This window comes from Phoxinus phoxinus (assembly GCF_949152265.1).
Source record: "Phoxinus phoxinus genome assembly, chromosome: 11".
In the NCBI taxonomy this organism is placed as follows: domain Eukaryota; kingdom Metazoa; phylum Chordata; class Actinopteri; order Cypriniformes; family Leuciscidae; genus Phoxinus; species Phoxinus phoxinus.
The window spans coordinates 16,475,510-16,503,007 of NC_136886.1; the positions used below are offsets into that span (position 1 = coordinate 16,475,510).

General features: G+C 35.8%; 1 protein-coding gene across 2 annotated transcripts; it reads right to left on the reverse strand.

Annotated features, from left to right (window-relative positions):
• Positions 1-33: 33 nt before the first annotated feature.
• Positions 34-26,921, reverse strand: usp13 (ubiquitin specific peptidase 13). Of its 2 annotated transcripts, none has more exons than XM_079628416.1 (21): positions 26,684-26,921; positions 25,028-25,153; positions 22,452-22,512; positions 20,528-20,649; positions 19,280-19,422; positions 18,034-18,218; positions 17,764-17,858; positions 17,224-17,414; positions 16,544-16,615; positions 16,227-16,320; positions 14,795-14,920; positions 11,719-11,872; positions 11,264-11,438; positions 10,849-10,937; positions 10,187-10,309; positions 9,534-9,560; positions 9,208-9,351; positions 5,119-5,285; positions 3,627-3,819; positions 3,422-3,506; positions 34-2,145 (listed from the first exon to the last, which is right to left on the reverse strand). In XM_079628416.1, the coding sequence occupies exons 1-21, from the start codon at positions 26,792-26,794 to the stop codon at positions 2,049-2,051; spliced, it is 2,580 nt and encodes an 859-aa protein (XP_079484542.1). In that variant the 5' UTR covers positions 26,795-26,921; the 3' UTR covers positions 34-2,048. The 2 variants fall into 2 exon arrangements, with proteins under 2 accessions (XP_079484542.1, XP_079484543.1); XM_079628417.1 differs by having other exon boundaries at positions 16,248-16,320; positions 26,684-26,917.
• Between the last annotated feature and the right edge of the window lie 577 nt (positions 26,922-27,498).

Here is a 27,498-nt window from a genome sequence, read left to right on the forward strand (position 1 = left end):
CTGCCATTGCCAAATATGAAAATGGTACAGATAAACAATTATGGATTTTATTGAACAATCCAAACATCGAGTCACAAGTATGTTTGAACAGATATTTGAATGAGGATTCCCACATTTGCCATGTCTGTGTGTTTCTAAACAATATATGGATCAGAAAAACCATTAAAAAAAACTTATAACAAACAAGTGGGCAAGTTTGTAACTAGAGAATTGGGGCACACATTTTTTGCAAAAAAAAAAAAGAACGAAAATTTTCAACAATAAAAACGTACCACTTAACCTTCAGTTCGATGAAAAACAGAACCCGCTAAAAATCAATAATATATTGCAAAATGTCAACTGACTAATCTCTGAGTTTTAGTGCACATTCTGAAAGAAAAAAAAATTCAAGGGATGTTTGAGAAAGGTGGGGTAAAACATCCACTTTCACACCCAATATAAAGACAAAAAAGAGAACAGGAAGAAAAGAGAAGTAAGAGGAACTGGGTATGAATATTCATTTAAAGTAAGAAAGAGTGAGAGAACCTCAGATGGATACGCCAAAGAAAGACATGCACAACACGAGGTAAACGGACACGGACCTCCCAACAGGAAGTGCACAATAGAAAGAAACATGACACGGTACAATCTACAACTGACTGTGCAACATCCAGTTGAATTAAATCGAGATGAACAGGCCCCACCTCAGCCTGAGCGAGATCAAAACAATGAATATTAAACTTTATTTCAGTGCTCCTCTTCAGACTGAGGCTTACGCTGTAACTTAAAGAACACTTGCAGAGAACGCATTCTGGTTTTGTTTAGGAATGACACACTTCTTCAGCAAATAAATGATATGTCCAAGGTTTGAAATCGGTTAAAGGTGATGGTGGCGGAGCCAAGTTTGTCAGATATGTCAAAGCTTGAGAGCTTAAGATTTGGTAACACTGAGCACCAATACATACATGTATCTGAGATAATTCTATGAATAACACTGCATATAATTCTGCTCTATACAGTATGACATCACATATTGCTTAAGTACGGGATAAAAATAGTTTTACATTCTTTAATACTGGAAATAAAAGAAACGGAACGACTTCAAATGCATTCCAGTCTTTAAACTGCTAAGATACGATCAAAGTAAAGCACTTTGAACTTTTCATGAATATGTGATATTGGTGCATTTTCTGGTCAGATATCAGACTGACTGAAAACTATCATGGACCTAAAGTTGAATGTAATAATATTGTACAAAAGTTTACATCTGTCAGAAGGTTTGGAAACTGGACAAACTTTTGCTGTTGGAGAGAATAAACCTGAAATATAGATTCCATTAAAAAAAAATTGTCAATGATGTCAGTCCAAATGCTAGAATATATATCTAGCACATATCTGTCAGCAAACTAAGACCTATTAAACAAGGAACGTAGTCCAGTATTTCAATAAACTTGCCTTTTAAAAACTTTTTTTCCTCTATGGGCATGAGTCAAAACATTCATTTTTGTGAAATAACATTGTTACAGATCGATTGCAGTTTCATCAAAATCCACTAAACATGATCTCTATTTGAAATCTACTCTGACAGGCTTTTTATTGTTGTTTAACAACTAGGTAACCTACATAACATGAAATGAAACTGCAGTGAGTACATTCTGAGATTCTGAAATGGCAGTAATAACATTTGTAAATGCAGGCACGTGTTGTTTTCAAAAGAAGTACGTCTTGAAAATACTGGCACATGAGCTTAAAGTATTCAACGAGAAATATAACAAATAATTTGAGAATATATTAGGAAAATAATCTGCATACTTAAAATTGCACGCATCCCATGTACCTTTAAAGCAGACACAAGACGGACAAATAAACGAAACTCAGACAGACGACACATTTGTTTCCCTGCTCGACCGTTGCTGTGGTATTAGTGTCTGTGTGGGTCTTGGCAGGGTCTGAGAGGTTCTCTCTCCGTCTCACAGGTTTAAATGTTTCCCTAGTTTCCAGCAGGGTCAGTGGTGCCCCACACACCTCTCTGGCCAAATGGCTGTGCATAAGGTTGTGAAGGTCCAGATCTAGCAGCTTGACAGGCGCCGGTAAAAGTACATGTAGCCCAAGTCTTTAGGGGGTCTCTCTGACAAACATACTTTGTGGTCATTGTAAATCAGCCATCTAGAAAAGTAAAGAAAAAAACAACAGAGTTTGTGTTATATATATATATATATATAGGCATAGACGTAATGGTTTTTATACTGTACAAACTGTATATTCTATCCCCTTACACTAACCCTACCCCCAAATCACAGAAAACTTCTGGCATTTAAAAAAAAAACGTTTAAGCCATTTGGTTTACGAGGACATAGGAATCATGTTTATATCGTAATACCCAATGTCATTACCGGTTTACACATTTGTGTTCTCATAAACCATATATATATATATTAACCATACACACATACATATATATTTAAAGGATTTATTAATCTTTATTAATGTGAGTTACTAAAAAAGATATTTGTTCACTGTTTGTTAGTTCACAGTGCTTTAATGTTAACAAATACAACTTTTGATTTTAATAATGTATTAGTAAATGTTGAAATGAACAAACTAAGATTAAAAAATGCTTTAGAAATTGTTCTTTGTTAGTTCATGCTAACTAATTTAGTTATCTAATGTTAACTTATTGTACAGTGTTGTGTTATCTTTTTTTAAAATTATTTTAAGATTTATAAATGTTTACAAATTTAAATGTGTTTTCCTTAAATCAAACAAAAGCAATTTAAATAGCTCAACACAACAAATGTTTCAAGTGGTTTCCCCAAATTCAACTGAAATGCAACTTTTAAAGATATCTGCAGGCTCAAAATTATTCAACCTCTTCATGGCAAGCATCTTTAGTACTTAGTAGAACAGTGCCTTCGCTATCTTCTTGTATCCTGTTCCTTCTCTTTACTTTTTGGACAATTCTTCTTTTCTATTTCTAACATGCAGTCAAACGTGACACTCAACAAACCCAGCTAGTCTAGATATTTTGTGTTCTAGCTCTAACTAATGAATCCCTTGTTTAGTTGCATCAGGTGTGCTTGAGACAACACCTGTTTCGCAGGTTTGTGCTGTTGTGAGGGATTCTATTCAGGGGGTTGGATCATTTTGAGACTGCAGAAGACATTAAAAGTAAAATTTTCAGTTGAATTTGGGGAAACCACTTGAAACATTTGTTGTGTTGAGCTATTTCAATTACTTTTGTTTGATTTGTTTATTGCAAACAGCTGAATGCTAAATTTTGTCAATAAACCTGATTTGCAATGGAGGTTGAATAATTTCGATTATAACTGTACATCATTGTTTGTTGTTGACACGCACAAAACAATTGTTCTTTTGATGTTTGATTGCAACATCCACAAAATGAAAAGGTGTACATAAATAACACACATTATAATCAGCATACCTGCCCTCTTTTTTGATATGACACACATAATGACCAGACATTGTGGATGTTCCCATGTGACTGATGAAGGCAAACAGTTCGTAACCTTTGAGAAAAAAAAGAAAAACAACAACATCAGCAATGAAACATCTAACCAACAATGTGTGTATTCCTTAGTATGTGTTGACCCTCTGTTTGTTGAATTCAATATTCAGTGAGCACTTACGCCCGGGTCCGTCTCTGACGCGGGGGCTGGACAGGTCCTGATCTGGAGACAGTGAGGATTCGCTGTGAGCATTGGCGTTTGAGAAGATGTTATCGTTCGGCTCTGTGTCTGCTGTGTCTGACATAGCCTCACTCTCCTCCTCACAGTCTGGGTGTGTGAATATCCAGTCAAGAGCTCGCTCCAAGTTGTTGTTCTATAGACAAGAAGTAGAAGACAGACAAGATATGACCTCATGATACCGTAATTCATTTTTACCACTGCCTTCAGGCTAAAAGACAAATACTTTCATCACTTGAGTAAAGGAGCTCTTAAAACACATACCAATTTTTGTAGGTTACTAACAGCTTAACTGGACCAAAAAACATGACTAGCTTTAATTTCACAAGAAAACACTGAACATCGAAATTATATCCTTAGGCAAAGAGACATTTTTAAATTGCTCAGACCAGACGAAAGTCCTTGATTTAACTGAGGTCATTCTAGCATGGTCAAAAGACTCATTTAGGCATAGGCACTAATCTGAAATAGTGGCGTGATTCACTGCAAATGCCAGCACTGAAAGCAAATGTGGCCTGACGCCCTCATCTTTTCCTGGACAAATGTGAACGACGTAGGTTGAAGACGTCCACTTGTTACCGAGCTATTATTGGCTTCTTGAGAAGCTATTTTTAAACACACAGACATGCACAGACATGAACAACACCACCACATTGTCTAAAACATAAAGAGAAAGATATTATTCAAGAAGAAGCAGGTCCTGCTGTGAAGGAGTAATGTTTAAACATTATATAACATAAGCACTAACAACCCTGAAAAAAAATCTGAAAAATACTATCCATTTCTTTTAAATAAAAAAAACGTACTGACCCTAAACTTCTGAATTATCCAGTATATACACACATTTAGTTAAGCAATTTTTTTTACTAAATAACAGCATGATCTCTGAAGAAAGTCAAACCAATACAAATAAAATTTCCTTAAAAAATAAAATAAAATTGAACTTTAAATCATACAGTACATGAGAAGGTTGTGAAGGTTAGCCAAGTAGTTCAACAGAAGAGGTGGCTTCTCTAATGTCACATGCTTAATCGAAGAGCAACGAGTGACAAAACGGATTCTGACATGTCAAAACATGCTGCGTCTGTGTAACATGACAGAGTACGATAATTATATTCCTACCAAAGAATCTCATCTGAAAATGTGCAGCAAATGAGATGTTACTCAAATCAGTACCATCCTTTATACAGTGGCCCCAAAAAGTACATGGACACTTTTATCAGAACTAACTCGAGCCATTTCTGAAATAACTTTTAACCAGCTGGTCTCAAAATATTTTTTAGAAGATGAATGTGTTCACACAGGTGTTCTAGCAGAGTAACCACAGGTGTACTTTATCATAAGGCAATGACATTCATATATTTATGTGTGGCTTAGGTGTCCAAATTATTTTTCGGGGCCAATGCCCATGAAGCAAATGAGACAGGACACTCACTGTGGCTTTGAGAGCCTTGATTGTGTGATGTCTGGGGAAGCCCATGGAGGTGAGGATGGAGATGCTCTCTTCTGGAGGCTGGTTGTCCAGCGCACTGGTAGTAGGGAGGCTGGGGCTGAGCAGATCTGGTTCCATGTAAGCGGGAATTGCCAGAGGCTCGGCAAAATCTACAGTAAGTAAGTTTCACAAGAGATATAAGAGTCTTGGTAACACTTTGTTTTACAGTGTCCTTGTTACACATGTTACATGTACTTACTATAGTAATAACAGTAAATAATGCATAATTATATGCAACCAACCCTAAACCAAACCCTGACCCTATAGTAAGTGCATGTTGTTAATTAATATTACTCAGGACTTAAATATATAATTACATTGTAACAAGGACACCTTACAATTACCGGTAAGTGTAAACCAAGTATAATATCACACATATACTACATTTAAAATATAAGAACACAGACAACACAGAGACTAGATGTAACACTAAGTACATTATGTAGTACATCCAAAGTATCTCAAGAAGAACTTCACATTCAGTCTAGAGTGCGGATTTATTCACCAAATGTGCAGAGGATGAAACTATCTGTTGAGATTACACAGATAAACCGGAAATTCAATGAACACGAGCCATGTAATCCATTCCCTGTAGTCTGCAACTAATCCTTTAATGTTCAAGATCAAATGCTGTGCTCAGACACACACAAACAAACTGTATGACCACTAGCAACTACAAACTGACCTGCCTCAGTCCTACATGAACAAACATTCTATTGAAGTATAAAAGGTACTACTGTGTGTGACATGCCTAACAATGGACTTTAGCTATGCTATCTAATCACAACATATCACAACCTCCAGTTTTCTATTTTATAGTAAAATTTTTGCCTTGACTAATTATTTGTATTTGCAATAAGTAAAAATAAGAGATGTTTCTTGAGAAAAAGGTTTCATATTTAGAATGATTTGTGAAGCATCATGTGACACTGAAGTCACTCCTAAAGAGTAATCACTGCTAAAAATTCAGCTTTGCCATCACAGAAATAAATTACATTTTAAAATACATTAAAATAAAACAGTTCTTTTAAATTGGAATAATTCTTCACATTATTACAGCTTTACTGTATATGTGCTATATATAAACAGTAAAACTGTGATATTGGGGGAACTTATTAATTTCAAAAAACTCAAAAAGCTTTAAATAACTTCAAAAGCTTGTTTTTTTTCATGTTTTTGACTAGAATCAATCGCACACTATACATATCATGCACACTTTTTGAATTAGTCGAGGCAAACAAGTGTTATAATAAAAGGTATGAATTGGTATGTCTGTTTAATAATGATAGAAATACTGTATAAATTGTCTGATTATAGAAATTATAGAAAGACTAAAATTATCAACTTTATAAAAATGATAAAATCAGGCAGAGCAGATCCAAATAGTTTGACTTTTTAAAATAAAAAAATAAAAGTTAGGATTTCTGTTTTCTTTAGACTAGCCTTATATCACCTCCACAGTACTGAAGAATTTATGTAAGACTAAAAATATCTGTGTATGAAGCTGTGTATAACACACTATTAATAACCCCTGTCAGTGGTGACTATATAGAAACAGGCCCAGCTGTAGCGGTGGAGTAGAAGTACGCCACAAAAGTCCAGGAGATGTAAAGCTAATGGGGTTTGGACCACTAGAGACACCACTGGTGTGTATGTCTGAGTCTGTTTGTGATCTCAGGTGGCTGCTTAACTGGGGCAGGAAAGCGAGGAGAAAAGAATTCCCAGTTTGCAGGTGACGCTGAAGTGTGAGGACTCTGTTTACTAGCCAAAAGCGCCCTGATAAACAAGGGTTCCTAGCAAGAGACTTTAAATACAACCTTGTGTAAACTTCTTGTGTAAATAAAGCAACTTAGATCTAAATTGTATTTGGATTAATTCATTTGGCATGAACATTTCCCCATGAATAAAAGTACGCAACGCTTTACATCACGTGTATTTATCTAAGTGGCATGCTCGAAACATGAAATATTCCCCTGTGGCTGGAACCCAGATAATGAGCTTCACAACGCGCACCAGACTTCTGCAGCTTATTTATCTTTAATGCAGCATAGACGGCCATTACATTTTTTCTTTAGGGAAACTGTATGTATATTATCACAGGTCTGTTCTGGGAAAAATAAATACAAATAAAATGCAATGAACTATATATTCATTTCAAACAACCCAAAATCCAGAAAAGTTGGGACATTGTGAAAAATTTTGTGATAAAATCAATATCCTGTGATTTTTTATTTCTCTTTAACCTTTATGTAACTGACAAAAGTATATATATTAAAAAAAGCCAATGTTTTCACTGGCCAAATTAATTGTATTTTGTAAATATAAACACATTGTGATGGCTGCTATACACTCCAAAAAAGTTGGGACAGAGGCAAAATAAAAGCGAAAAGACTACAGAATATCCCAGTTAAACTCTATTGAAACAGTCCACAATTAGCAGGTGAACTGGTCATGTGTGAGATTATCGTGTTTGAGTATAAAAGGAGCATCCAACAAAGACTCTGTCTTTGCAAGCAAAGATGGGTCATTCGTGGCTCACCACTTTGTGCCAAATTTCAAGAGAGACTTGTCAGAAAAATTCAAAAATCACATTTCCCAATGCAAGATTGCAAAAAATGTGGTCTTTAACCAACTACTATACATAATATTGTTAAAAGATTCAGGGAATCCAGAGAAATCTCAGTCTGTGTAGGGCAAGGCAGGCGACCTCTGTTGATTGTGCGTGACCTTCGAGCCCTCAGATGGCATTGCCTCTCAGATGATCCAAAACACTGTGAAAATGTGTGCTGTGGTCAGATGAGCCCATGTTTATGCTTGTTTTGGGGGGAAACGGACATTGAGTTTTGAGTCCCAAAAATAAAAAAAGGACCATCCAGACTTTCATCAGCAACAGGTGCAAGAGCAAACATCTGTCATGGTTGGGGATGCATCAGTACAAGCAGCATGTGTGTGAAGGTACCATTGATGTGGAGGCGTATATTGGGATTGTACAGAGACATATACTGCCATCAAGATGACATCTTTCCTGGGAAGCAAGACAATGCCAGGCCTCATTCTGCACGTGCTAAAACTGAGTGGTTTCTAGACTCTACACCATAGAGTGGATGTGCTTGACTGCCTGCAGTCCAGATCTCCAGATCTGTCTCTTGTTGAAAATGTATGGCCCATCATGAAAAGGAGAAGCCGACAACGATGACCACAGAGCGTTGAGCAGCTGACTTGTATCAGGCAAGTTTGGGCTAAAATTCCACTTGCAAAACTCAAAATAAATTGTATTCAATTCCCAAACATTTAAAAAGTATAATTAAAAGAAAACATGGCTCTGCCCCTTTCTTTTTGGAGTGTGTTGCAGCCATCAAACCATCAAAATTTGTTTATATTTACAAAACACACTTAAGTTTGTCAGTGACAACTTTGAAAATATTTTCTTTATACTTTTGTCAGTTAAATAAAGGTTAAAGAAAATTAACAAATCACAGATTCTTGATTTTATCGTATTTTCCCAACTTTTCAGGATTTGCGGTTAGACATACCACATGGTTCCGAATATAAGACAATGTTTTTTTCTTTGAAATACATCTGAAAAAAATGGGGTGATTCATATGCAAATAACAGTAAGTTCATTTGTGTTAAATATCCAAAATGTTCTTTTCGGTGCAGCATGTAAAAATAGGTGATTCAGTCTTCACACTTCAGTTCCAACAAAATGTCTATAACCTTTTAGTCAATGAAGTGTTTTTCCCTTGATTACTAGACTATGTGACCAGAGCCACAGAAAAAATAAGATCTCATACTTTTAATACTGTCTCAGCTGCAAGTTTTAGGTCATTATGAATGTACATCATTTATCATTTGTATATGGAACATTTTGTTGTTTTACATATTATTTATGTAATATTTAAAATATATATATATATATTATAGTATTATTATTTTAAGTACCGGTAATGCTTTTATATGGAATTAGCAGAGGACACAAAGGATATGCCTTTGTTCAATATGTGTCGGATCAGACAAGATACGAGGTCCTACCTGGCTCTTCCATGTGCGCTATTATCCAGTTAAAGGCCATTTCTGGCCCCATATTCCCAGTGTAGTACACTGCTTTCCGACAGGCTTCCAGAGGGAAACCCATCTCTGCCAGTTGCATCACGGATGATTCATCTATTTCTGGAGCTGAGGAACAGGTAAAGAAAATAGTTGCTTCAAATCAACATTCCACAACTAATAATAGATATACAGATATTTGAGGTAAATTAAAGTTTATTAAAACTTTTAATATTGTTTATTGAATAATGTGTACAATTATATATGTATGGAATACATTTTTGCGCTTTTACAATCGAAGTGGTACTTACATTCCAAAGAGTTGTTTGTTGAAATGCCTGAATGCGAAAACAAGACTTAGTTAATTAGTACAGAGCAAAAGGGAATAATATGCAATTTAAAGCATACTGTTTTGATTACACTGCATAAAATGTATATACAGCGCACGCACGCAAGCACGCACACACACACACAAGAAGTCTCTTATGCTTACCAATGCTGCATTTATTTAATCAAAGTACAGTAAAAAACGAATAATTGCAAAATATTTCAAATAAAAAAATAACGTGAATTTTTTAAAAATTTGGATTTCTTTTCAAATGTAATTTATTCCTGTGATGGGAAAGCTGAATTTTCAGCATCATTATTCCAGTCTTCAGTGTCACATGATCCTTCAGAAATCATTATATAATATGATTATGCTGATTTGATGCTCAAGAAACATTATTACCAGTGTTGAAAATAGTTGCTTTTAAAAAAATAAAAATAATTCAGGATTCTTTGATTAGCAGAAAACATTTATTTGAAATACAACCTTTTTGTAACAATGTAAAAGTCTTTACTGTCACTTTTGATCCATTTAAAGCATCCCTGCTGAACAAATTACTTTCTTTCTGAAAACAATAATATATATATATATCTCTTTACTGACCCCAACATTTTGAATGGAAGTAAAGGTTCTCACCTCTGGTGTCTTCAGGAATGACAATGGGAGGTGTAAGGTCAGGCAGTTCCTCTTCTCCTGCCTGTAGGCCTGTAGCCCGGAGGCGATTCAAGTCCAGGAAATCAGGTACATCTACAGAAATATCTGTAGGACATAAATATATATATATATATATATATATATATTTTAAGGAAATTATATATATATATGACAAAAAGATATGTACTGCATGTTGATATACTCAGAACAGACTCAGCAATTATTCCTTTCCAAAAGTCTTGCCAACATTTTGCTCCACCACAGAACCTCAAACATTCTCTGATCCCAAAATGTCTCATGTAGAAAAACAGTGTTACAGTACCCTCTACTGGACAAGGGAAAAGCCTCTGCTAAAGCAAACATAACACCTTGCAAACTGATAGTCTTTTGATGCAAGCAATCAAGATGCATTGCTCAACATGCACGACATGTGATGGTTTGAATTGCACAAGAGAGCATGTGATAGGCAGACACAGATGACAAACAAAAACATGACATTAATAAATCGGCTTTGACAGGAGCTGGATGGATTAAAAAAGAAATGATCCAACATTTCGTACATGCTTTGGCCAGCAACGTGTTACTTTACAACAATGTAAAATACAAAATACAAAATAAAATCAAGACCACTTAAATTTACACACCTAACTTTTTGGGCACCCAATCAACACCAAATGTGAACTTCTTTATCTGCACAACCATGTACTCAGGGAAAGATGTGAAACGAGAAGTCCTGAGGAAAAAAGAAAGATACAGTCTTACAGAGCATAACTTTCACTAAGGTTAACTAACATTGCTACACTGCATATTCCATAAAATATATAATTAAGAAAATATTGTGTGTGTGTGTGTGTGTGTGTGTGTGTGTGTGTGTGTGTGTGTGTGTGTGTATATATATATATATATATATATATAATTAGGAAAATAATAATGTATATTATAATTAAATAACGCATACAGTATAAGATTATTGTCAATATAAACCCCATGATATTCTTCTAAATTGTGCAGAATGTTTTGCAAGTCATTCGAAGGTCTTAAAACCAGAAGCCTGCTTACTTCACTCCAGCCGACTTGGCTTGCAGCGCAGAGCTCCAGAAGTCTGGAACATTCTCAGGCTCAGTGAAGGCTTGCAGACAGGCAGTGAAGGGGATTCGGGCTCTCACCGGCTCTGGGGGGGGCCGCATGTTCTCCTCAGCTTCCATCCGCTTACTCTCATATGTTATTAGCTCTTCTGTACAAACGACAAAACCACATGCAAATAAAATACAAATATGTCTACCTGCACATTGGATTCATATAACAACATTAAACTTAAAAACAAATACATTTTTATTCAATTTATTATTTATTTATTTATTCATCATTTATTATAAATCAATCACATAACTATATTAGGTTTTATTCGTTTTTTAGAGTCAGATCAGGTAGAAATAGCTCTTTAACGTAATACCTGAACCTTTAAACTGTAGTGCAGGAGCAATGTTCAAAGAATCAGTTGTAGAAGGTATTACCTCTGTTGCTGGCAGCCTCCAGGGGTGTAGGAAGCTGCATAAGGTAGTCCACTCGCTGTGTGTACCGCACCTTCTGTGTCTGACAGCACTGCACTCGCTCCTCAACTATGAAGCGAAACACATCGCTGGGGTTCTCTGAGCCTGAATTGTTCCTCTGAAAATGGCAAAACATAATATAGCCTATAGAACGTTTTTGTAGTGCTCATGGAAATATGGCCTGTTCCCATTCGCCCTTTCTCTTTAACTTTCCTGTCTACTTTTTAAGGTTCATTAAAGGCAAAATACCAAACATTTTGGTCACACTTCATATTAGGTGGTCTAAGTACTATGTACTTAAATGTTAGGTACAGTGTACCTATTGTGTATGCAAAATACTTTTGCTGAAATTGAGGTGGGATACGTGTAAGGTTAGGGACAGGTTTGGTGGTGTGTGTAGGTTTAAGGGTTGGTTAAGGGGTAAGTGAAGGGTCAACAGTGTAATTATAGATTGTCACCACTGTTCATGGACTTTTCAGTTAATTGTCATTTGTCACATGTTCCTTTCTTCAGTTTCCCGCCACTAGTCTGTCTCCCTGGTTACCATCATTAGTTCATCTGTATCACCTGTGTTCTATTAATTACCATCATCTTTGTCTTTGTCAAATCTCCGTTATGTATGGTTGTGTTTATCCTGCCCGTCTTCCCGCTTGGAGAACTTTCATTAAAACAGATGTATATTGATCTTAATCTGCTAGTCTGCGTCTTCCTATCTAAGCTAACCGTGACCGATTAAAGGTGAACTAAGTAACTTTTTTACCTTAACTGATTAACTTCGGAGTCACTGGAATGGTTATATTACTTATTTTGGGTTGAATGGTGGTGGTTTCGCACCCCCCTGGTGCCCGTGAGTGGAAAAACAGCGTTTGCAACTTTGGGCTGGCGGCCCGCCGGCCTCTTCGTCTGGAAGTATCGTGTGATCCCAAGTCTCGCGAGGTAAAGAATTGCTTTACTGCAAAAAGAAATCTGCTATAATGCTGTCATTATTGCGCTCCCTCACGCTGTTGGAACCCGAATGAAGACGACGTTGCAAAGAGTTTCCCATCTGCTTTGATGTCGTTGATCTACTAAGCCTCTAGTGTCTGAGAATAGCCAGCGAGTTTTTAACAGTTGTTGTCAAATATCTATTCCGAAGCTGCGGGGGGAGCTCTAGAGAGAAACCTCCGAGCAAAACGCGAGGATACAACAAAGAAATCCCGATCTTACTGAGTGCTACTTTAAGGCTAATTACAGAAATTAATTACAGCTGTAATTACAATCAAGTATAAGTACAATGTAAAAAAATACATGTACACAATATGTGCATTGTATCAAATTATTCAGTCAAATGTTAGTACATAGTATTTAGAGAGACGACTTATAAAATGGGACCAAAAGTTCTGTTGCAGCACTGAGAACTTTTATTGGTAATTTACCAAGCAAACTAATGACTTAAAAACAATAATGGTCATATGATTTATCGTTCTTCAAACCGAATGGTAAACAAATCAACTTTCTATTTAAATTCAGGCATCTTTAGGGACAGTACAGAGTTAGTCCGTAATTAAGATCAACGAGGTCATCCTTCAGAGGTTTCGCTATTCTGAGGCCATACAGAAATATACCAGCCCTCCTCTATCAAGTCTGAGATACCAGAGAACAAACCTGCTGAGGAAGTAGAAATGCACTGTAAAGTCCCCTCACTGTTCACAGGCCTTATGCTATTTCATACAAGGCACAGCTGAGGGCAGCTACAAATAAACCAGTCGACATTTCTGAGCACTAAACATTTCAAGGAACTATAGCTCTGTCTTGGTTTTATGAGGTTGACCCTCTTGGTTTATGAGCACAGTCAGGACCAAAGCAAATGTCAGCAAAGATTAGGCCTTGATTAGTTGTATCAATCAGCATATTATAATGATTTCTGAAGGATCATGTGACACTGACTGGAGTAAATTAATGATGCTGACAGTTCAGCTTTACCATTAAAATAGAATGTCTTTAAAATGTAATAATATTCTATTTTTAATATTTAAAAAAAAAAAATCCTTGGTGAGCATGACTTCTTTCAAAAACATTAGAAAATCTTTTTAAAACCCCAAACCTATTGAACAGTAGTGTATTTGCAACTTTGTCACATCACCAATGATCATGATGTTGCTTATATCGCAGCATCATTCTGGTCAAAAACAAATTGCTATCAGTGTGAATGCTACCTAATAACTTGCTAACCCTCTGAATTTACTTTCCATTTCAGCTGATGTCAACAAGCACTTATATTTTCCAACCCCTCCCCTCCCACCACCTGTCATATAGAAGCCATTTTGCATGATCCATTCAAATAATAAGTGTGTTACATTGTATAATGTAAAATTAGTTGGGAACTGTTTCTTGTTGACTTAATTAGTATATCTCACATTGTAAAAGTCTAACAGCGTGGCTCCTGCTGTTGTTTGTTTTTTAAGTCACAGAAAAGTGTCAGAGAAGGCAATGGCTTTCATTCTGGACATAGACCAAGTGGGGAGGGTAACAGGAAGCATTATCTGTGTAACTGATAGGGGTATCTAAATTTAACTCCGTTGAGAAAGTCACTTCAAGTGTGTGTCTGCCAGCAGAGGGGTAGAGAGAGTACAGTCCAATGTGTCTCCTGAAACCAGAGCCTCCTGACAAGACTCAACGTCTACAAACACGTCTGGGGAAAATTTGGCCAATCCCTAGAAACCCTTGTGTCTCTCAAATTATTTTTTACATAAATTATTCAAAGATATATTTCACCTAAAAACGACAATCTCTTCTGTCGTTCCAAACCCATATGATTTTCTTTCTTGTATGGAACACAAAATGATTAGTCTAGAAAAATGTTCAAGCTGCTCTTTTTCCATCAAATTAAAGTAATTTATCAACATCTAAAGAAAGTCAAATAGGTTTAGAGTGACATGAGGGTGATAATATAGAATTTTAATTTTTGGGTGAACTATCCTTTTAAAACATGACGTCATTATAATCAAGGTAACATTACGTTTCCACAAAACAGTCACATAAGATAAAAACACGTTCGTACCTCCACCAGGTTAATTAAATGCAGGAAGAATTCGTGAGCGTCTTGTTGCCGGTTTGAGGAAAACTCTGGATGTCCTTTACTGACCAGCGCTTTGAACATCTTAAGTGAAATCCCTCTTTGCAGCTGCTACAGAGGAAAACAACATGACACATCTAGGCTCAGGGTCACCAAATGCACTTTAAAATGCCATCAGAAATCCTATTAAGAAAGCAGGTTTACAGCAGGACGTTCTTAAACATTCTTAAAAGGCCACAAAGCTGTACTTTAGGGAAATAGCATGCAGCATTTTTGTTTGTTTCATATAGCATGAAAATAAAATAAACAGTCCATGTTTATTTTATTATTTGAACGAGAAAGGTATATTATTAAGGAAACACATTTACAATTCGGTAGAAATTCAGTGGAACTTCCAAATGACTACAATTTAGTCATTTAGAATAAAGGCAAAAACACACAGAAAATGAGGGCAACCAAAACAATAGCTAAAGAATATTGATAACTGTTGGGATAAAATAGTTAATATCTGATATTGTGGCTCCTCTCAAACAAACAATTAAAGGGGCGGTTGATTAGGATTTCACTTTTCGAACTTTAGTTAGTGTGTAATGTTGCTGTTTGAGCATAAACAACATCTGCAAAGTTACGAAGCTCAAAGTTCAAAGCAAAGGAAGATATTTGCTTTCAAAGAAATCGTTTTTTTAAGGACTACAGCAAACGGCTGGTAGGGACTACACAACATTCCTCCAGGGTTAGTGATATCACTAACCCTAAAATGTACATAAATCCCACCCCCGGAACACGATTTATTTGTCATGATTTATAGTCCGATTGTAATGGCAGAATATGCTAATAAATGACTAGAAGATAACTACACATAAGCTATGTGCTAAAATCATCAACTAACCATTCAGAAATGTCCTGTTGCATTCTACATGTTATCACTTCTTCTTGAGTCTCCCCATTATTGTCTGACTCCGGTTTGAACATAAACATTGACATTTTCAGTGCATGTCTGTGTGAGGTAAAAGGACACAAGCTCTTGTAGCCCCTGTGCTGAGAACAATTTTAACAAGCTATAATAAAATATCTGTAGGGCATTATACCACCCCTTTAAACAAGCCATACAAGCATACCCAAGGTACATTCACAATTTCTGCTCTATTATTGGTAGATGCCGCATTGTGTTTCTACTCATTTGCATAAAATTAAACTCTGCTCAGCTTTGTTGTATGATTTATTTTTTATTTTTGTCACCTGAAACTGCCAATGAATGACCTCGGGTCACTGCAAATAATTGTCAGTATGAATGTACCTTAAGGTTGCCTGACTCTCATTAGGTCGCTGGATAAGGAGGCAGGCAAAGGACTGCAACTGGCACAGTTATGCAAACCTAATCGAGCCAAATATCATCAAGACAGACCAAGTCAAATACCTTGTATTCTTCTTTCATCACCTGTTCAATTACTTCTGATTTCATTGGAGGTTTTGAGTACTGGCCTGAGAGAAGTCCATGACCAAGTTTTGCACTAGAAAAATAAGAAAACAAACATTCCAATTTAAATACCATGTCTAAATGACACACGCTTGAGGAAAGATGTCAAACAATGCACTTGCAGCCAGCAGTAAAGATATGTATACAATTGCATTGCATTATTTTATACAAGAATAAGAAGTAATTTGAATTTCAGAAATAAAAAAACAAGATAAAATGTAACATGATATTAACATTCAATGACAAAAAACACCTACATCTGTGTGTTGAAATCCTGGCTTGGATCAAGGGGCGAGTAGTCAAATATTCTCTGTAGGTTCCCAACATACCTACAATATACAAAATAATTTCTCACTGTTAAACCTGCTTATTATATTGACTGGGTAAAGAACCTGGCATTGAATCAAAATCATCACATAAAAGAAAAAACAGCAAACAAACTTTAAGACGGCACAGATTACTAACAGATTTACTAACAGCTTGCTCCAGCGCAAACCCTCTTTTGGCATTAAAAAACTAATGTCAGGATTTACTAAATATGCATTTGTAGGAGTTTCCCTTTCAGAAGCAAAACGTATGGGAGGAGAGTATTTAAATGAATCAAGCAAGGTGATTTACTAAGGTTTGCGCTGGTCAATTTACTCGGATTTGTACCATTATTTACTGCCCAAAAAAGCATGTCTTAAACCAAACGCTAATTTGCGTTGCTCTTGGTAGAATGAGTCGGTCATTAATTTGCCCGTCGTCAGTAGATATTGTGCAGAACTTTCCACTTCCATCGGTGCTTTATTGGAATTATGCTATCACGCTAATTTGCCCTGTTTAGTAAATCTGGCCCTAAGTGTGATAGCATTCAAACAGATCCAATGACAATGGGAGGAGAATGTAGAAGAGTATGTAGAATGTATTGGACCATTGAGGTCTATGAAGTACTCACGCTCTCTGGAACTCTGGAATACTGAAAAGCACTTGCATAGTGGTGCTCAGGTAGCAGCTGTTGCCCAGGTTTTTGATGCCCGTATATCCTGAGCCATAGACGGGCTTTAGCTTTAGACCAGCCTCCTGAATCACTTCCCAGTCACTCACACGCAGCTGCACGTGGTTGTCTGTATGATGACCATTCTCTGTCTGAGAGGGATAGACAGACATTTGAAGAGGTTGGAAGAAGGCAGGGTTGCTTGTCTTTGCTTAAGTAATTAACTTGTTTAGAACAGGGGCTTTCAACCTATTTGATGCAACAGACCCACAAATATGATGATTCCCTTCCTACAATATAAATGAAGCTATACATTTTCATTTATACCATGAAAATACCATATTAATGGGTATACCCATTAATACCATGAAAATAATTAAATATTATAAATATTTGTAAAATATTTTCAGTATTAGATATTTATAATAAATGAATGATTGACTGCATGATAAAATATAGAGAAATGTATGAATAAAGTGTGAAAGAAAAAAAGAAACATACCCTTTGCATTTGCAGCATATCTATTCCGAAGTGTAACAAATGTTCTGATATGTGAGGATCAACCACCGCTTCTTCTTCGTCGAAGGAATAAACATCTGCAAAAGAGAGAATGGAACCGAAACATCTGTAAAACCTTCTATGAACAAAAAACTCTTTTTTTTGTCCAAATTAAGTTTGAGCTTGCAATTGTTGTGTGTTATACATGCAGGCCACCATATTTCCTGGAAGACTGTGTGACACATGAAAAACCTGTCATGGAGAGACACTTGCCTGCTCCATCTGGGGTGATTGTGTTGAGTTTAACTGCCAGGGGGAAGTTGGTTTCTTTGTAATGCTCAAGGGCATGTCCGTTCCCTCCGCTCCCATCAAAGAACCATTTCCCACAGAGGACAGAGCCATCCGTCAGGTTTAGCCACAGGTTTTCTCTCATTTCACACTTGGCGCACTTCCAGCCGCTAATAGGACATAAAGCATATTCAAGACACAAACAGGAGAGGGACTCCTCATATTTCAGGTGCCCTCAAAGTGATGAGGCTGTTACTCTATAATCGACTGAGTATTTGTAATCTATTTGTGTAGACCAAGACAGTTTCTGATTATGAGACCATTTCCAACACATCAATCGGCTAGACCAATCGACTGTCGATATTTGGCAATTTTGAGATTATCTTCCGCGTGGTTAAAGTGTTAGTTCCCCTTCAGTGTTGTTATTGTTAACTAAAACGAATTCTAGAATTAAAACTAATACTTATACTAATACTAAAACTATTTTAAAAAATTGCCAAGAGAAATAAATCTGAAATATAATAAAATATAAATGTTAGATGAAAGATTAACAAGAATAACTTCCAAAGCAACATTTCTTATTTTCTTTTTAGAATGAAGCACTTAAATGACTAAATAAAAATAAATCAAGCTAAATAATTTTTTTAAACTTAAAAATGACAAAAGCACATATCAAAATTACTAAAACTTAAACTGAAATTAAAATATAAACTATAAATTAATATATAAAAAAGCTATTTCAAAATATTAATAAATACTATAATAGTACATAAATAATTATTCGTTTTGCATCTGTTCTTAAATCTAAAACAACCTTGGGAAGGGTAAATGCACATTTAAACGTTTGTTAGACAAAAGTTTTTAGACAAATATACGGTACTAGTTTCAAATACCACATTAGATTAGCCATCAGACACCCTCATATCCAGATATCAGCATCAGTATCGGCCACTGAAAACCCATCACTAGGGAATTATGACAGTATTAGTACTGGGATTTCTCTCATTGGAACCAATCCTAAAGTATCCTAATGGAAATTTTCACATAAAACAAAAACTAGATTTTATCAGAACACACTGTTATCCTAAACATAAACATCAATAGCTTGTTTTGATATTATTGATGTTATTGCAGGGGAAGCAGACATATCAGATTCAAGGGTGACCTGAAGTAAGCATCAGCAGACTCTAGAGTGCTAGTCCTTATGACTCTGGGCTTCCATGTGACCAACCTGGGAGGAATTCGAACCCCATTCTCCTGCTGTCTGAGACTTCGGGCATGTTTAGATACTTGGATCTCCTCTTCCCATGAATCTGACTCCTGCTTTTTGTATGGAGATTGTGCATTGAGGATGGCATCACAGGCTATTGTCACCTGAAAGTTAAAGGGGCATGTGAACATTATATTATAGCTGTTCCATTGCTTAATATGATATTGCATTTGATGACTGCTTAAGAAACCACAGCCAGCTGGAAAGTGGTGCAGACTATGACTAAATAGATTTAAAAATATTTAAAACCAAATCTAAAATCCTGGTCAAATAACGCAACTATTTTCTAGGTAATAAATATAAGGGAAGCAGCAGTAAGTACGCACACCATGCAATTACAAGTGTCTACAAGTACAAAGATGTGTGTTCACTTGTGTGCTACTTCATGACATGTATTGCATGAACAACTTATGTAGTATAACATAACACCATGAACCTTCTTGCATCATGTGTACTGATAGAATATAACATCAACCAGTTAATCCTCAAATATTTGAGATTGGTAAAATTTGGGGATGGAAAAGATGTTTTAATGTTTTTGAAATACGTTTCAAATGCTCACAAAGGCTAATTTTATTAGAAAAAAAACAACAATAAAACGGCGATTTAATACTGAACATCGTGAACGGTTTTCTATTTTAATATATTTTAGCATGTAATTTATTCCTGCATGGCAAACCTGAATGTTCTGTATTCCTTCATTTTAATATGCTGAATTTGGTGCTCAAGAAACATTTATTATTAATAATGTTGAAAACAGTTGTGCTGCTTTATATTTTTGTGGAAACTGTGATTCTTTGATGAATAAAAAACTTTTATCTGAAAACATTTAATCTTTACTGAATAAAAGTATTCTTTAAAGAAAAATACAAATCATACTGACCCCAAACTTTTGAACGGTGTAGACCCCAGAACCCATTTTGCTCTTACAAATTTCAAAAATATCAATAAAAACACAACACATGCTGTATATTCAGGCATGAATGGATCACAAAGAATTCGGGTCTAATCAGAAATAAACTTATTTTAAACAGATTTTAGTGTATAACAAAATAATCCATAATAAGTGAGAGTGGATAACTAAAACTCATATTACTGCAACACCACATGACATCACTGCACACAATGAGAAGGATAAACCTGCAGAATCTGCAGATCAGGCCTTTGGCATGCAGGGCATACAGGGCGCATGAGCACACACTCACTAACCAGTGCGGGCAACTCCTCAATATTTGGTAAAGGGATCTCAAAGTGGTCTGGAAATATGACAAGCTTGGCTTCATCTTCGTACTCATAATCATCTCCATTAAAATCACGGTTAAGCTCTAAATCTTCAGGAAAAGAAGCAGAAAGAGTTATATTTAATCGAGAGCTGATGGGATGACTGCACTTTCCAAAAACACTGTCCCCAAAAAATTAATTAATAAACATGATGAAACTCCACACAATGTACACACTCAAAATGGCTTTCTTTTCATGTTTATCTAGTCCTTTTCTTTAAAAAAGAAGTGTTTCAGTCTTTTGATTAAACATTTGATTTAGTTCCCTTGATTGAACCCCTAAAATTAAGATTTGAGGTTAAAAAGTATATGAATTTAGAAAGTCTATATTTTAGAGGCTGCAACTATCATTGTGTCTTTTTCAGGTTTTTAACAACCTTTTCAAATATATTTTTGTAGTTTGCTTAAAGGGGTCCTATCATGCCCTTGATTTTGTTTTTGGGGTGTACTAGAATATGTTTTCAAGCTTGATTTTACATCACAGCTCCTCTCCCGAACGCGCCATCTAGGTCTATGTTTCGATAAAGCACCTCCTTCCGAAATACGAAATGTTCTGCCCCTCCATAACTGCGAGTTCTCTAGATGGAATTGGATAAATACTCTAAATGTTCTGATCCAATCTGACTTGCTGCCTGAATCATAATTATACACTGTTCGCTCATTGGCCAGAGGAGAACTGGCCCCCGACTAACCCTGGTTCCTCCCAAGGTTTTTTTCTCCATTCTGTCACTGATGGAGTTTTGGTTCCTTGCCACTGTTTGTCTTGGATTTTGGCTCGCTTAGTTGGGGACATTTATTATTCAACAATATTATTGATCTACCTTACTTAAGGTGGACGATGATGCTATTTTCTTCTAGAAACAAACTTTGTTGTATTATTTTCACTAAGTTATCACTGTGAAGCTGCAAAAAATATGCTTTTTGCATATACCGTGGACGCGATTATTTAAATGAGTAACATTGTGACTTCATAAGATCTGGAAAAATCGAGTTGTAGTCCAAACGAGCAGTTCGTTGTAGTTCTTGAAAAGTGGATTCTGTTAAATAAAATATCTTTGGACTTTGTAACCTTACAGATCTTTTTTATCCTCAAACAGCAACATTACACAATAGCTAAAGTTGAAAAAGTGGAAACGCATAATAGGACCCCATTAAATAGCCCTGTAAAGGGAGAACAAATTTTATTTCTATTCTCTCAACTATTAATGAGGTCATACAAACTGCAAATTTGGTCATTAAAAAAGAATAACAAAGTTATTTAATTAGTTTGAGTATGTCACACTTATAGTTGTGTCTGCATTAGACATGGCAACGAGATCTGACAAACTAAAGAAAACACCTGATCGCATCAGTTTGCGCTCCAAGCCACTGGTGACAGGCCAGACATTATCCTTAATAGAACAGTCAGAGTGGCCTAAATGACATGTTTGGCAAAGCATTGTGGGTTTACAAAATGACTGGCATCCTTTCTGACATATCGTCCTCAAGCAGGCGTTTATATTGACGCGACGCATGAGAATAAGAGGCCGCAGGTCCCCCACCTGCTACGTCACACCTCCAATGGCAGAAGTGTGTCAGCCTGGGGGGTTGATAGGGCACAGCAGCTGACAGGCATAGCCGGCCACTGAAAACCAACCCTCCATAGCAGAAGATTAGGCCAGGGCAAGCATGTGGCACTTTAGATTTAGAATGGTTACTAACTGCACATACAAATAAATAAGATAAATTTAGCCCCAGCCAGTAATGACTGGGGTTGCTAAACATAAAAATATAAGGCTTATTCAGGCCCTCTCATTTGAGATAGAAGTTTAAGTATGGGATTTTTTTTTTTTTTTACTTCAAAACAGACTTACCTAAAAATACTTTTCCATTCCTTCGTCTTGGTATGGCACCCCCTGCAGCACCTGTGGCTTTCTGTAATTAACATCAAGAAACAACATGGGTAATGAAGTGTAACGTTACATTTGCAAAACTGTCTATATAGAACAACAAATCTTACAGAATCATGTTGCAAATGTGATCAATTCTGGATAAAAAGCTTTACAGATGGGAATGATCGTTCTGTACAAAGCATTACAGAACATTTAACATTACAGGTAAAATCATTTGATTGTGGAGTAAAGTGGACTACTGAATGATTAATGTTGACACACTTCTCATGTAATCCCCAAGTAAAAAACAGCAAACACAAGAGATACAAGAATGGGGGCCAGCAGTTTCTGGACAGATACAGACATGAAAATAGCAGCATTTAACCAAAACATCCAAATATACTTAGAACTAACAAAAATTTTTTTAATAACTAAGATCCTGTTCTAAATGACCAACTGATCATTCATCATTAGGACAATATAGGAGCAGGCTGGGAATCAACAGAACTGCTAAGATATGGAACGACTGCCATGGTAACATTCAAAATGAGACAATACCTCAGTATCTGATTATTTAAAATCATTCCATCAATTAGTACATTTAGTGACATAAAATAAAAAAATTGATTAGATAGATAGATAGAGAGATAGATAGATAGAGAGATAGATAGTTATAAATAATGCAGCACAGTTCATTTATCTCCTGTTTATGTAACATGTTGTTAAGTTATCTATGATGCTGTAAATATACTGTATTTATTGTAAATACCCAGATATTCCTTTAATGTTTCTTTTTCTTCCTGACATTTCCCAAGAGGGTTGGCACAGTAGGCATGCTGGGATAGTAGTATACTGGGCTCATCAATTATAAACCAATATGTCAAAACCATTTAAATTATGAATACACTGTAAAAATAAAATGAAAATCAATCTATTTCAATAAAAAACTTAATTTCAAGTTTGCTGCCTTACAATTTTAAGTATATGTCATTTCAACTTAGATTATATTAACTGACTTAAAAAAAACAAGTTGAATCTCCTACTCTCCCTATCCCTAATAACTTATACAAATTATTTTGATGAATGAATGTAAAACATAAGTTGGCATGACTTACTGATCATCTCATTTTTTACAATATAGCAGATTCCTAAAAATCTCTATGAAGAGAAACATCACACCTAAAACCTTTACATTCTTACAATCAACGTTTGAGAAGCCTTAGGAAACTTGCATAATTTCACATTGACAGACATATGTTGACTTTGTTTTATTTCGCTTTTATTTAATCTTTTATGTCTTTTTCCATAGTGGTGTGGTATGGAAGTCTGTCAGTGAAGAACAGAAACTCCTTAAACCAAATTGTAAGATGGGCAAGTAGGATAATAGGAGTAAATCAAAGGAACCTAGGTAAAATATACACAAATCAGCTGTATCGGAAAGCAAGTGCTGTCTTGAGTGATCGGTCGCATCCCTTAAGGAATGATTTTAAGTTACTTCCGTCTGGTCGCCGGTTTGCGGCTTTGAGATGGAAAACAAGACGATATAAGAATACTTTTGTTCCAGCTGCAATTGAATTCTTAAATAATAAGAGAGAAGTTTTAGCACTTGACAGTTGATATGAATAGAGGATATGTATGTGTTATGGCGCAGTCTGTCATGAAGTCTATTTGTCTATTTGTACGTGAAATAGTTGTATATTCTTATGTTTTTTATGTGGATGACCGAAGACTTTTTTTATCTGTAATACAATTTTACCTGCGGGTATGAAATAAAACTACCTACCTACCTCTCTGCTCTCAAGACCTGTTGGGTATAATCACCTCAAAACTCTAAACTGCTTTCTAAATCTATCATCAGTCATCAGATGTCATCAATCTTTGCTAAATTGAATTTTTACACCTTTTGAAAGTACTGTGGTATGGCAAATCTTAAAACTAGAGGATGTTCACATAACATAAGAGGAAAATCAAAAGATAGGACTTAATTAACAACTAACTAATTTGATTATAGATGAATTGCATCTGCGCACTGTGGACGGAAAACATCCGCAAGTCACGTCAGTTTATAGCTGTGAATAATGCATTGGTGTGTGGACAAAACCCATCTGGTAAACAGAAGAGTGAGTTGCTACGAGAAATTCTAAATTATTTATTTTTAGACATTAAATGTAAGTTTAAAATACAACAAGTAACTGTATTTTTTTTTACGAGAGCAGTAACAAAGGACAAATGGACTATGAAAAATAAATGTAATATGTTCAGATGAGTAAATGTGTGTTCCCCCTACCTCATACTAGTTTTGCACGATATACCTGTACTAGATATAGATTCCTCATTTTACTACTACTTTAAAGCCCGGTTTCACAGACACAGCTTAGACTAAACCAGGATTAGGCCTTTGTTCAATTAGGGCATTTAAGGAGCTTTTATAGTCATGCCTTAGCAAAACAAACAGGTTCCTTAGGAGTGCAGAATGAAATATAAAACAACACTTTTACAAATTTGCAAAGAATTCAATCCAACAATAAGCTTGAAAAAAAAGTTGTCGCTGCTCTTACCTGTTTTACATGTCGTTTTAAGTGCATGTACACACTCTGTCCAGTTTTACGGTAATGTCTCTCCACGTGTTCTCTTCCAAATCCCAGGAATGTGTTCAAACACACATATAGACCTCCTTCCGATTCCTAAAAGAAATGATAAAGCTAGTTAAGCTAAGATAAGGTGTATAATGCACAACTCCATAGTTCTACTTAGATTTACCAGACAACTGTGAATAAAACTGCCATTCGAGATTAAGGCAGAACGTTCAAAGACATAAGCATCATAAACATAGGAACATATACATGAAAAGAGGACACACTTCAACATAGCAGGGCATAATCTAAAAAACTGCATCCTATTTACAATCTAGGGCTTCACTAAATAGTCATGCCAAATATATGGGATGTAGCCTATTATTGGAAATACAAAATATGGACATAAAAGTAAAATTATAAATAAACATTTAATTGCTGAATGCTCACAATAGTGCCTTTTACCTAAATATTTACATTTCAACACTATAACAACAAAGTTCCAATAAGTATTATAGTGCTTTTTATTTGTTGTTGGATATGGTAATACAATGTTCTTCAGGCATATATTGCAATAATATTTTGGCCATGTTTCATGATATACAGCCACTTTTGGTGGTACCTGGTTATTAACAAACACATAATTATATAATTACATATTTATGTTATTTATTAAAGTTCTTTCAGAAGTGTTTTGTTTCTTCTAAATGTAAAAAATCTGAATTATTCTTTTAAAGACTTATAGCGATAAAGGATAAACAAACAAGACACCTCTGAGTAAATCTGAATCAAAACACTGTTACTGGGCTGTGTGTCGGTTTGGGTGTTGAGGGCCCACCAGACTGAAAAACCTGTCACTAGCTCCTGGTGACACACGAGCTTGAACAGATAGTGTGTAAAAATAACCTGTCTTTTAGTCTGACATGATGAACTCCAAACAGCTGAGTCACCTTTAAAACTTTTACAGCTGGGAGCAAGTTGTGCACTTTATCCACGTTTATATAAAAGTTCCCATAACTGATCGCAAAAACATATAGTATTATACATGATTTGTGGACAGAGAACCCACATTGACGGTTGACCTGAATTATTTTTATAGGTCATGGCTGCTAACTGCTTAGTATAGATTTAGGAAATCCCAATTTTCACATTCATGCTACATAACAGTTGTTTGTCTCTTGGTATCAATGAGATATCACAATAAACAGTCTGGCATCAACAAGTAACACAATGAGATGTCCAACGAGGATGGGAAGTGCCGAATGCATAAGAACGTGGGAATGGAAATAATTATTTCTTTGACACGCTTTTAAAAACAGTGGACAGAAATTCTCTCTAGTAGCCTACAAACCAGTGTCCAGTATTTTTTTACAGTCTATGGTCCAGACTTGCAGTGTTTGCTATCATTATACATCTGAATCTCGTATAACGCCAACTGAAAGAGGGGAACTTGGCCACGCTGTAAGATGTAAACACCAGTGTGTTGTTTATTTCTGCAGGCTGTCACATAAGTTGAGCAGGAGAATGGTCGCGAGGATCCCCAATCTCTCTTACGCGCTATACACAGCTTTAAGTTTCCACGTGTCTGGACGCCAGTTGTTGTTTAACGTTCATGCATGAAGTATTTGGCATAATACTCACAGGAGAGTCGTAGGAAAAAGCGCATTCGCTCTTGAAAACCCTGTCTCCTGTCCTCGGCACTCTAATGGTGGGCATGTACGGGACCAGTAGCTCTCCCAGATCTGTAGCCATCTTCACATTCCTGCTGCTCGCACCACTATGAGCCTCGCTGGAGCAGCGTGTCAGGCTGAAGATGAGATGGGGCTATTTTTAAACCATACAGACCCGACATTCCTCATGGACCGATGTGACGACGAAAACATTGTGACATAGAGGGATGGAGGGTGGTGTATATGGGAGGGAAACAATGGGTGTGCACTTGGAGAAAGACTCAATATTTGACATTATTCACCCTGACGCAAATGGTGACGTTTTCAGATCGACGCTCAATGAGTTTTAATATGTTTATACGGTAATAGCAATGGCAGCGCCATTTACTCTGTATGTGTGCTTCGATACTGTAGCTTACGGTATGTACAAACTCTTAACGTTATTTATTTATTTTTTAGCTTTTAAAAAGGATTTTTTTTTCTGAAATATGTATAGTTTCTCACTTTATTTATTTATTGTTCATTTTGTTGTGCATTTTATTATTAGCCTAATACGTATTTTATTATTGTGGTAAGTGGTACATATGTGAAGTATTTGGTATTTATTGTAATACTTTAAGCTTTGTATAAAAGGTGCTATACAAATTGTGTTAATATTGTTGTCTCATGATTATTTTTTGTAACCTCATTGGTGCTCCATGGACTAGTTGATTACCTACTTATGCAAACTGCAAAGTTAATAACTTAAATTATTCAAACTATTGAAACTGGTGTTTTGTTTTTTAC